Source organism: Schistocerca serialis, chromosome 11 (genome assembly GCF_023864345.2).
Source record: "Schistocerca serialis cubense isolate TAMUIC-IGC-003099 chromosome 11, iqSchSeri2.2, whole genome shotgun sequence".
Lineage (NCBI taxonomy): Eukaryota > Metazoa > Arthropoda > Insecta > Orthoptera > Acrididae > Schistocerca > Schistocerca serialis.
In genome coordinates this window covers 110,955,973-110,969,298 of record NC_064648.1, presented here as the reverse complement: position 1 = coordinate 110,969,298, position 13,326 = coordinate 110,955,973, and the positions used below count along the sequence as shown (strand labels likewise).

At 39.9% G+C, this 13,326-nt stretch overlaps 1 protein-coding gene across 1 annotated transcript in view; it reads right to left on the bottom strand.

Moving 5' to 3' along the window:
• The window catches only part of LOC126426510 (uncharacterized), a 202,339-nt gene that overhangs the window by 126,102 nt on the left and 62,911 nt on the right, over window positions 1–13,326 (bottom strand). The window contains exon 4 of the mRNA XM_050088416.1: window positions 5,849–5,923. Coding sequence (XP_049944373.1) covers window positions 5,849–5,923 — 75 coding nt within the window. The remainder of the gene's footprint in view (window positions 1–5,848; window positions 5,924–13,326) is intronic.

The window sequence follows — 13,326 nt, the reverse complement described above, 5'->3', positions numbered from 1 at the left end:
GATAGCAAAAAGCTATTTACATTTTGTACAGAAACCAGATGGCATTCATAAAAGTCGAAGGGCATGGAAGGGAAGCAGTGGTTGAGAAGGTAGTGAGACAGGGTTGTAGCCTCTCCCCGATGCTATTCAATCTGTATATTGAGCAAGCAGTAAAGGAAACAAAAGAAAAATTTGGAGAAGGTATAAAATCCATGGAGAAGAAATAAGAACTTTGAGTTTTTCCGATGACACTGTAATTCTGTCAGAGACAGCAAAGGACTTGGAGGAGCAGTTGAACGGCATGGACTGTGTCTTGAACGGGGGATACAAGATGAACATCAACAAGAGGAAAACGAGGATAATGGAATGTAGTCGAATTAAATCAGGTGATTGTGAGGGAATTAGATTAGGAAATGGGACACTTCAAGTAGTAGATGAGTTTTGCTACTTTGGGGAGCCAAATAACTGATGATGGTCGAAGTAGAGATGATATAAAATACAGACAGAGTATGGCAAGGAAAGCGTTTCTGACGAAGAGATAGTTGTGAAGATCGAGTACAGATTTAAGTGTTGGAAATTCTTTATGAAAGTATTTGTATGGAGTGTAGCCTGCTTCGAAGTGAAACATGGACCACAAGTAGATTAGACAAGAAGGGATCAGAAGTTTCCCAAATGTGGTGCTATAGAAGAATGCTGAAGGTTAGATGGGTAATCACGTGACTAATGAAGAGGTATTGAGTAGAATTGGGGAGAAGAGGAATTTGTGGCACAACTTGACTAGAAGAAGGGATCGGTTGGTAGGACACGTTCTGAGGCATCAAGGGATCCGCAATTTAGTACTGGAGGGAAGTGTGGAGGTAAAAAGTCGTAGAAGGAGAGCAAGAGATGAATACAGTAAGCAGATTCAGAAGGACGTAGCTTGCAGTAGGTACTCGGAGATGAAGAAGTTTGCACACTAAACAGTGGCATGGAAAGCTGCATCAAACCAGTCTCTGAACTGAAGTCAACAACAACAACAACACCAACAATTGCAATCGTTCGGCATTAAGCCATTTCCAAATAGAATATTTTGACATGTAGGCTTATGACACGTAGAGGTAACGACATAATACGCACACCCCTATCAAACATAAACCTATATGCGAAAATCGTTTCTTCAGGATAGCTTAATGCGGTAACTACAAGCATGAAAACAAAATTCCAAGAGTTGAAAGTAAGATAACATCATTAAAAAATTGTAGAAGCTGGGGACCCATATTTCAAGAAAGTAAAACAAATAATTTTGACAGGGACAGACATTTCCTCTCTTTTTCCTCTCTATTTCAATCTAGTCAATGACTCGCTGACGTTTTCTTTTACTACCCGCCCTCCCCCTCCCGCCACCCCCCCCCCCCCCCCCACACACACACTTTACATTGATCTTCACATTCTGATCTGTGTGTTGCATTATAATGTGCAACCATCAGAGTTGCTGGGTGAGTCAATTCATTCATGAACTACCAGTACCAGCAACTGCAGGAACATAAATAAACTATGACAACAACAGACTATAACTACGAGTATTTCCAGCCTACTCACACCAGTAATTTTTCGAAAGAGGAAAGCAGCTACATAAAAAAATAAAAAAAACTCCTTTCCTCTCAGACCATCCAACTTAACTTCTTTAGTACTGTATCTATGTACTCTATGCACAGTGAGTAGCCTGTTTTCGATAAGGTTACACTGTAATAGATTCGTAATATATCAAGACACCTATACAAATAAGGAGATGCTGCACAAAACACGATAACAATGCTTCCATGAACCACAAAAGATAGCCTTAGCAATATTTGTGAGGTATGTCAAAAATGGCTCTGAGCACTATGGGACTTAACATTTGTGGTCATCAGTCCCCTAGAACTAATTTAACCTAACTAACCTGACATCACACACATCCATGCCCGAGGTAGGATTCGAACCTGCGACCGTAGCGGTCACGCGGTTCCAGACTGAAGCGCCTAGAACCCCACGGCCACACCGGCCAGTGATGTATGATACTCTGCTGCTTAAGTCTTCCTCCTCCTTCACCACATGTTAATTTTCAAATAATGTGGACTCCTAAATATTGTTAGAAATTTGCTGCTAAGAAATAAACCTGTTCACTAGACATACTGTCTGATTATTCACAGCAGACATTGCATATCCTTATTGTAAAGACTTTCCATGAATAGTTAAATGGGTAATTAGTGAAGTGTGAAAGCAGGTTGCATGAACAGTTAAATGGTTAACTGAAGAGGTGGTACATGTTTAAGCTGACAAATAAAGCTAAGCTTACTATTGCTGGTAACATGGCGTGATGGATTGATGTCTGAGGGCTTTCACTGTTGTTGGCTACAATTTTTGTGAACATTTACTACCTTATGAGGAAGAGGCTACTGAGTACTTGGTTTCTTAGGTGTTTCTACCTCCTTTAACTGTGTAAAAGAACAGTTACGGTTTTGCAAAAATTTTTTTTAGAATTCTCTTGCTGTGTGGACATTCTGTAAATAAACTTGCTTGGTTAATTCAGTTTTTCTTTCAGGTTTCTTTATTTCTATTGAAATACCATTCCCCAGACATGTTTCCATTCTTCAAACCATGAATGGATTCATATATCACATCTATCATTACTTCTTAATGTCATTGTTTTCAATATCTCTTTCTACAATTCTTATTCATGTCATAAACCTTCATTTGCTTGTGCCTTAATTCTTCTCTTTAGTAGTTACTGTGTTCCATATGAGGTGTTATTTACTGCTGCTTTCTTTACCTGTACAGGTTTTGGTGTTGTCACAGATACATTTACTAAATAATTTCTCCCTTATTCCACATTCATGAATCATGCTAGCAGATCATGTACTTCTGCCACACTGGGGGTGAAACCCGGATCCTTGCCTTGAGCTGTGAGTACGCATCGTCAGTCGTGTCCACTTTATTTAGTTGATAACAGAAAACGATCTGGGTTCTACGTCCCAGTCCGTCGTACAACTTAATCTACTGGGAAGTCGCAAAGCAGTGCACACTCCTCTGCAGAGTGAGAAAATCATTCTGCTGTCGACACGTTTGGTTGCTGGCCTAAAAACTTCATTGCTTCGCAATTTTGTACTTCAATTTTCTTTTCACTTTACAAACACTGAATGACTGTTTAACAAAATGTAATCAATTTTCTTTTAGCATACCTCGCTACCTTAAAAAGCCACTTTTTTAATCGTTTTCTTTTGGAATAACGCCTTGAGGACAGTCTCGTTCTTCTTATTCGCAAATTCCGTACTGACTGATCTTCACTTCTATTCCCTTATCCAAAATTCGAATTATATCTTTCACTTTTGGCACACTTTTGAATTGAAGTCCTTTGCTGTCATTTATTACTCTCTGTAACTGTTCCTTAAAATCGTCATTGTCTTCGAAATAATATATTAAATGTATAAACAACCACCAGCTGTAGTAGAATGAAACGATGACATGGAAATTTGCGCCGGACCGGGACTCAAACCCAGATTTCTCGCTAGTCACTAGCAGTCGCCTTGCGATTCGGCCATCCGTGCACGACTCGCTGCGAGGCCCGAACTTCCGTATGCCGTTAAGCACGCCTCTGCAGCCTATACTCGTACAGCCATTACGTATGTACCAGTACAGATGGGACATTGTACCCGAAATTCACCTGCACGGTGTCGGAGGGTAAGTACGATAGTGCAGCGTCTGTGTCACTCTGAACATGACCGAAAGTTCCTTCTCACTTGCAGCTAGCCACCAATCTTTAGACTCATTTCTGAATGGCTCTGTCCCTGTCTCCTGTAGAATGGACAGTCCAGCAGAGAAACATTACTATACAGGGTGCTAATTAGAGAAATTTACATTTCACATGGTAAGCATAGAGCAAAGATTAGATTTTACTAGTAACAATTGCTGACCAAATTAGGAGATGAAGGGTTGTCTCTCCATAGCATCTCAAAGATGAAAAGACGTATATCAGTCATAAATAGCATTTGGAACTGTGAATTGTTCAGATGTAATTCAAACATCATCACATTCGATTTTACTCATGCATATGCAAAGTTATCTTTCTACTTAATTTTGAAAATAGCTAAACAAGTGACTCTTCCTCGATGTACAGCGTGGAAATAAAGTGATCCGGTGAAACAAATGAAGTAGGTGACATCAAGAAGGTCAGTAAACACAGAATATCTAAGTAGGTACGGTATACAAAGATACAGTCCCTGTAGTAATGGACTAATGTCATAGAGTAAATTATTACCCAGCTATAATATTATATGCTTATTGTACAACTGAAGTTCTTCAAACTCAGTACTGTGTGTAGATGTTTGTGAATTAGTAAGTACTCAATATGGATATCTAGAAAAAGCATATGCTCAAACTCATTGCAAACCGGAAAGGTCTTTATTTCACGTTATGTGGAAGCTTTTAGTTTTCATTCTACTGAGTTAAAAAAGTACTAATTTTGTTTGGAGTGCATTCCTTGAGGATTCTTTAGGTACTCATTTTTTTCTCTTGGTAAGATTAGGTAGGATCTTCAGGTCCTCTCATGTGTCTTGTGAGATATTCTTTGTAAGTTAATATTTCATTATGATTAGTAAATGAGCGATTCTCAATAATAACACTAATAACAATAGTAATAGCTATTGCAATATTCACAAACATATAGTACATAGCATTATGTGACAATTACTTTAATAATAAATGCAACTATAGTAACAATTATGAATGTATGCTACTTCAGGGATGTCAGTCTAATTAACAGAATGATAGCCTATTATCTCCACACGTTTTGTCACATGTCAGTAATGAGATCCAACAGTAATATATTGCACCATTACAGTGGGAAACATTTCTGGAGAACAGTACCATTCAGCTGGAAAGACGACAGCTTTTCATCAACTATATACACCGGAAAAGTCTGTATTCTAATATACCATCCATGGTACTTGAAATGAAGGTCCTACATTGGTCACTGAAGGTTTGTATTTAAGATCCTAACTATCTGATGCATTTTATTTAGTCTTTCGTACTGTTCGTTTTCATACAATGTGTCCTTCTTCAGGCAGATTCAGATTGACGTATCTCCTGTCCATCCTCTACCCCAATCAGTTCCTCTTTCCTCCCTGATGGAAGAATCTGTGTTTACCATACATGCATGTGGTGCTACCTACTTTTATTTTATTGTTCACAGTACTGGGAGTTGCAGTCACATAAGCTAAGAACTGAGCTGCCCATCTGCTGCTCTGCGAATTTTAGTGATCTAACTGTATTTCTCTTCTTTTATGTAAGATTGTGACGAGACTAAGATACAAAGGACCAAAAACTAGATGATGAAAGACACTATTTAACTAGGTGACTTTGATGTTACAGAGGAAAACTTTAGTATAATTTTCTTTATAGCTTCTCAATGACAGGAGGCACAACATGTTACGAACTAATGGACAAGTGTGTGTGGTACTTGATGTAACTAGTAGTTTTGTATAGTGCTAAACACCAACAGCAGTAGCCATCTAATGTCATTGCCACCATTGTGTTTGTTCTTACCTTTTACAGCATATGGGACTGCTTTAGGTCTATCTATTGTTTCACAGTCCTATTTATGTGTCTTCTGTGTTTCTATTGCATTGCACTTCTTATCAGGTGAAACACTAACATTTCCTTCCAGTTTGGAACGCTATTAAATCTAAAAATAGGCCGATTTTGAAATTAAAAAAAATTTATGTACTGTCGCTTCTTATCCTTACAACACGTGACCTGTATACAGCCATTGACATAAAATGCAAAAGCTACTGGGCTAAAGATCCATGCAATGTGCCATGCTTAGCTGTGGATGATGGTGAGATGTTTAACTTACCATGGTCATGTGGCATTATTAATTCTCCAATATTTGCTGCCATTCTTGCCGCATGATCATCTTGCAGCGTTTCCCCTGAAATTAAAAAAAAATCCCCTGAAATTTATCATAGAAGATATTTTCTTATTTAAAAAATATCCAAAAATTTTTGGTACTCAGAGCCACTAGGTACACAGACATTTGAAAATGAAACGAATATTTGTTTTCAGCAGCTTAGCTTTTGTAATGTCTCAAACACTTTTTTGTATTTTGAAACTTCTGATGTAATTTTTTACTTCCAGTGTGTGCGAAACGTGATTCTTACAGCTTCATCATCATAAAAACAGAAAATTATTTTCTTTTAATTTATTGTCAATGTGTGTTTCATTAACAATGTATCACATTTGTGACTCCCGTTATATTTCTGGAAAAATATGGAAAATTTTTACTGATTTCGTCAGTTGGTAGAGCACTTGCCAGCGAAAGACAAAGGTCCCGAGTTCGAGTCTCGATCCGGCATACAGTTTTAATCTGCCAGGAAGTTCCATATCGGCGTCCAGTCCACTGCACAGTGAAAACCTCATTGTGCATACATCCCCCAGGCTGTGGCTAAGCCACGTCTTCGCAATATCCTTTCTTTCAGGAGTGCTAGTTCTGCAAGGTTCGCAAGATTGCTTGATTTCCTGTGTTATTATCACTGGACTAACATTAATAATATGTGCATCTAATTCTGTTGTGGTTGTTCACTTTATTGAATTTCATTTAAGTAATGTATTTTACATATTTCGTGGTCTGGAATTGCAGATTTACGAAAGTAGTGTGCAGTGTTGAGTGGCAAGTTCTGTCTTTCCTGTGGCCAGCAAGTCATGGTCGGTAGCTTGTTCCACTGGTGCCATGCGAGGGCAGGCCAGCAGGCACATCATGGCCACAGCTGGGACCAATGGACAAGACAAAGTCAGTTGGTGTGGGCTCCATTGTGTTTGAATTATATTTATAGATCTTTACTGGGGTGCCAATTAATTTATGTTTCATAATGTTTCCATAAGGTGAGGTTCAACAGCGATATAGTGTTTTATAAAATGCATTTTAAATACCAGCTGTCTACCGGTTTTGGTAATAACCACCCTCCAGAATGCCTATCAACATCAACATTAATGATTTAGGAATGTACAATTCCTACACAAATTACAAAACTCAACAAATATACGGTTGCAAAATTCATTTTTGTACTTACTGCGTAATACAGATTACTTAAAAGTATCCCATACTCCACTGAAGCTGAACAATATTAAAATTATCGAGTGATATTGTACAAACACCTGACATAATTTGTGTTAGAATACTGACAGTCATATCTCATGTCAAACAGACAGACGTCACAGGAAAAACAAGACGAACAATTACTGGAAGAATGCGTCAGGAGTCAAGTTATATCAGAGAAAGTACATTTGTACTGCATAGGTAACACAATAACATACTTTTGCTGCAGTGGTAAAGTGAAGGAACAGAACATCTTTACCGACATCGTTGACTGAGAGTAAAAAAAAAGAGAGGAATATTAATACTGGAATTTATAGTAAAATCTGTGGTAAGATAGAAGCGGAACCACATATAAGTGAAACCAGAAATTATTACAACAACAAATGTGTACACCTGGTTCAGAGCGCAAAAGAAATTATGTAATAAAAGCAGTAATGTTAGTCTAAAGAGCAACAACTAATTTCCGATGGTACTTCACTTACAACACCCCTTTTTTTTTTACTTAACTGATATTTTTGAAAAGAGACTGTATCTAACGTATTAAATCAAAACAAACAGTGCTGTGCAATTGCGTATATCGTTTCAAGACGATCAGTTATATAGTTCTGTGTAACGTAATGACAAACTTCAAAATGTAATTTTTTCGTGACAGCGCTAAAATTACCTATACCTCATACTGTAAGTGCTATTCTTGAACAACAGATGACAGTCAGCAGGTGAGTATATAAAGATCACGAAGAGGAGAGATGTAAGAAAAAACATAAATGCTTCATAGGATGATAGTAATCGATTAACAACAAATAATTCCTATATTAACACACAGCAGCAGAAAAAAACTAATTTTCTACTCAGTGTGGTACAATTAAGTGCTAAAAACCACCTAGGCATCAGGTTACACATCATCATTATTAACTGTATTGGATATACAGAACAGTAACGATCATGGCATAACATTGACATCTACACTATTGAGAAAATTTAGGGAACTGGTATTTCAAGTTGACTGCCAAACTAGTCTAATGCTGCCAACATACATTGCGCATAAGAACCATGAAGTTGTGGATATTAAACCAATCCATGTCTAAAAACAATCTAATCATTATACTTCTACCTATTTAAAGATAACAGGGTAAGGAGATGAACCCAGTCAGATTACATACAACAAATATTGGTCATAGATATCATTACTGTAGAATACAATAAGACTCTATATCAGTGTTAGTTTCGTGACCACAGATGAACGATAAAAAAATTAAAGATAATTACACAAATACCAGATATTACGTATTTGGTGACAAACCGTATCACATCCAGGCCAAGAACATTGCCCCTAGCACAACGTCTATATACAGATACCACAAAGACCTACATTTCTTAATGGAACATGATTACAATTGGCGTACAATTTCATATAATCATAAGGTAACTTATCTATGTATCTATGTATCTATGTATCTATGTATCTAAGAGGACCAAAACATGCAAATAAGAGGTTTGAGATCAATAGGAGATATACACTATGTAATCAAAAGTATCCGGGCACCTGGCTGAAAATTACTTACAAGTTCGTGGTACCCTCCATCGGTAATGCGGGAATTCAGTATGGTGTTAGCTCACCCTTAGCCTTGATGAACGCTTGCACTCTCGCAGGCATACGTCCAATCAGGTGCTGGAAGGTTTCTTGGGGAATGGCAGCCCATTCTTCACGGAGTGCTGCACTGAGGAGAGGTATTGATGTCGGTCGGCGAGACCTGGCACGAAGTCGGCGTTCCAAAACATCCCAAAGGTGTTCTATAGGATTCAGATCAGGACTCTGTGCAGGCCAGTCCATTACAGGGATGTTATTGTCGTGTAACAACTCCGCCACAGGCCGCGCATTATGAACAGGTGCTCGATCGTTTTGAAAGATGCAATCGCCATCCCCGAATTGCTGTTTAACAGTTGGAGGAGGCAAGAATGTGCTTAAAACATCAGTGTAGTCCTGTGCTGCGATAGTGCCACGCAAACCAACAAGGGGTGCAAGCCCCCTCCATGAAAAACACGACCACACCATAACACTACCGACGCCGAATTTTACTGTCGGCGTTACACACTCTGGCAGATGACGTTCACCGGCCATACGCCATACCGACACCTTGCCATCGGATCGCCACATTGTGTACCGTGATTCGTCACTCCACATAACGTTTTTCCAGTGTTCCATATTTAATGTTTACGCTCGTGAACCCGAACGAGGCGTCGTTTGGCATTTATCAGCGTGATGGGTGGCTTATGAGCAGCCGCTCGACCATGAAATCCAAGTTTTCTCACCTCCCGCTATAGCACCCCAACGACTCCCTTAAGGTCAATTAAGACAGAATATAATAATATGAAGTAGGGAAGAGTTATATTGGCAAATACGTCATCTTTGCCGATAAGCTAACACCAAGAAGTTTTGATAACAACAACATTATACATCACTGAGAGTTTTTCTCATGAAAAGAGGAGGAGGAAACCTCAGATTTAATTAATGGACAAATATCCAAGTGATAATTGCAATTAATATCTTGAAAGCTAAGTCCAAGGTGATGTTAGTCAGAGATAACTTTTATGTGGAAGAGAGTTTTAAGCGCAAACGAAGAAATTCAATGTGGTTACAATACTCTTTCACAGAAGAAGTCGCTTGCTGGCTCTCGTCCTGTAAGGACGTGCGAGAACAATTCTTGTTTTAGTTATTGAGAGTACGGAAGGCGACGAGATTGTTTTGCGTTCAGAAGTGTTTCTTGCGTGACGTGATTCACGAACTTCGGAAACTGATTTTATAAGCAGAGACAGGAACTGATAGACGCGTTTAACCGTGCATAGCGGGTTAATTGAACTTTATTGACGAAACTAGTGAATATTGGAACTAAAAGAAGACTGGATAGTATATCAAAGGACTACACTCGATTAGTCTCGAGTAGGACACAATTACACGACTTCTCGAAGATCGTAATTGTCAAGAAACTTAATTTTAACAGAACTGACTTTACCAACCAACTGCGTGTGAGTGTGGTGCGAAAGTTATACAGTATTTAGTGGACAAGGAACAATAAACTGTTCGTTCCAAGTGAAATATCAAGCGTGGACTACATTATTAAGTGATGTAATCGATGATGGTTAACGAACGACTGTTCAGCAGGGACAATTTAATCTGAATATCAAAATACCTACTTCATTAATTGAAAAGAGAACTTTTGAACATTTTTTTTAACACTACGGCGTAGGTTCACTCAGACGTGATCAAATAGTATCTGTGGATATCGCTTCATACAGGTTCAAGAACTCCATAGCAACGAGCCAACAGCCGGCCGAAGTGGCCGAGCGGTTAAAGGCGCTACAGTCTGGAACGGCACGACCGCTACGGTCGCAGGTTCGAATCCTGCCTCGGGCATGGTTGTGTGTGATGTCCCTAGGTTAGTTAGGTTTAAGTAGTTCTAAGTTCTAGGGGACTTATGACCACAGCAGTTGAGTCCCATAGTGCTCAGAGACATTTGAACCATTTTTGAACGAGCCAACAACGTACGAGAAGAACGATAATTACAATGTTTCCTCGCAATTGGTGGTGTGTACGATGCGGATGAGATAAGATTTAACAACTACTGCATATCCGGGCAATGAATCATTCAAGCTTAAATCAGAAGATGCGTCCATCGTACGAGTTCGCATTTGTGTCTCCCGTTCGCCAACGGGGACCTGCGTCATTGTGCACCGTGTCTCAACTCGACTGCGAGAGCTGTGGCAGTAGCAGCCTTACGGCGTCCACAGTATGAGCACGCGGTTCGAGTGCAGGGACGCCAGAATGCCTAACTGTCACAGTACTTGCAGAGGATCCTGATGCAGTTCGGAATTCCGTGTGATGGTCAGGAATGATGTCTGCCTATTACGCATTACCACCCTCTTCAACTGCCGGTGGTCTCCATCAGTCAACAGATGAGGTCGACCAGTACGCTTTTGGGCTGTACGTGTCCCTTCACGTTTCCACTTCACTATCACATCGGAAACAGTCGATCTATGGATCCTTAGGAGTGTGGAAATCTCGCGTACAGACGTGGGGCACAAGGGAGACCCAATCACCTGACCACGTCCGAAGACCGTGAGTTCTGTGGAGCGTCCCATTCCGCTCTCTCGCGATGTCTAATGACTGCTGAGGTTGCTGATAAGGAGTACCTGTCAGTAGGTGGCAGTACAATGCACCTAACATGAAAACATATGTTTTTGCGGGTGTCCGGATACTTTTGATCACATAGTGTATCTCACTTCAAGGTGTTACGCCAAAAGCAGGAGAAATGAAAACATTTTCTCTAAAAAGAGAGGAATTATACAAGCTACAAGTCTGTTAACTTAAGTGAATCCACAACAAATCTAAAAAGATGAGTTTATTGATTACAAAGATCGCAGTACATTGAAACATAAGCCAAGTATAAAATATATATACACGATAACACCTATTTGAAACCACATTGCAAAGATTTTTGCAAAGATATTTGAATTCTTGCGGTAGCTTACTAAAAATGGATGCAGCAGTATACTGCACACCTTTCTACACAAGAGTTAAGGAAGTCCGACGCAAATGCAGGTTGGATTTATGCCGAGTATTAACTGAGCGAAAGCTGCTTATGCTTGTGAATGGGCTGATATTGTTAATAGGGAATGACAGTACAGAATATATATATTCAAAATACCCAGACTAGTGAAAAGGGGTCGACAAGAGGTTGCGAACTAACACCACTTATTGCCCGAACCGCCCGTTTCTGAGACAAAAATATTCTTTTAGAATGGGAAGAGTTACCCCAAAATATAATACCATACGACGTAACAGAATGAAAATAAGCTAAGTAGACTAATTTTCGTTTTATACAATCACTTACTTCAGATAACGTTGGAATAGTAAAAATGGAAGCATTGAGTGTCAGAACAAAGATCCTGAACGTGGGCTTTCCGTGACAATTTAGAATATATCTGAACAGCCAGAAATTTGAACTGTTCAGTTTTGTTAATCATATCCCCATTCTGTGAAATTAAAACGTCGGCTTTTGTTGAATTGTGTGTTAGAAACAGTAAAAACTGAATCTTACAGTGATATAGCGTTAGTTTATTTTCTACGAACCATGAACTTATGTCACGAACTGTACTATTTTAAACCGAGCCAATGTTGCACACAACATCCTCTATTGCCAAGCTAGTGTCATCAGCAAGCAGAAATATTTTAGAGTTACCTGTAATACTGGAGGGCATAACATTTATATAAACAAGGAACAGGAGCGGCCCCAAGTCTGATCCCTGGGCCCTCCCCATATGACCTTACCCCACTCAGACCCTACAGCACAGCCATTCTCAACACTATTCTCTGCTGTTGAAGTAAGAGTTGAACCAACTGTGAACTACTCCCCAAATTCCGTAATGATAAAACTTCTAGAGCAATATTTTGTGATCAACACAAACGCCTCAGTCAAATCAAAAGATACGCCCAGCGTTCGAAACCTCTTGTTTAATCCATGTACTGTCTCAGAGAGAAAAGAGAATACAGCGTTTTCAGTTGTTAAACGGCTTCTAAAGCCGAACTGTAGGGGGGCAGGAATTTCGAGGGGGGAGACTGTACGATGTCGAATGGCGCGCTTTGCCTTCCCTGCTGTGAGACAGTCCTTCCTGGCATCTTTTTGTGCTTACGCCATGAGATGGCAGGTCAACAGGCATGTCACTGCACCGCGTGTTGCTGCAGTCCTGGTGAGGCAGTGGTGGATCACAGGAAGTCAGCTGGTGCAGATCCCTAAACAGAAAGCCTGCTGCCAGCTGGTACGCCAGGCAGCTGTCTACAGGACATCACACAAGTGTGACCGCCGTGTGGGCACAGAGAGTCTGGCGAGGAGGTGGTTTGTTTCCCCAGCGCAGTGGACGGCTATTCCAGAGCATATGGCGAAAGGGGCTACTGCATTTCAAAACGAGCATTACCTACATCCGAAACTTCCTGACAGATTAAAACTGTGTGCACAGTTTTAATCTGCCAGGAAGTTTCATATCAGCGCACACTCCGCTGCAGAGTGAAAATTCTCATCCTGGATTACCTACATCTCCCTACCTACCTACCTGCCTACATTAAATAATCACAGTATAGTGTATAGTCCAGAGAGCAACTGGTGCATTCAGTGTACTGGTTCCCAAATAATATTACACGCTGGAGGTGGCTGTACAGCGATGTGCTATCGTCTGTGCGACGGTAC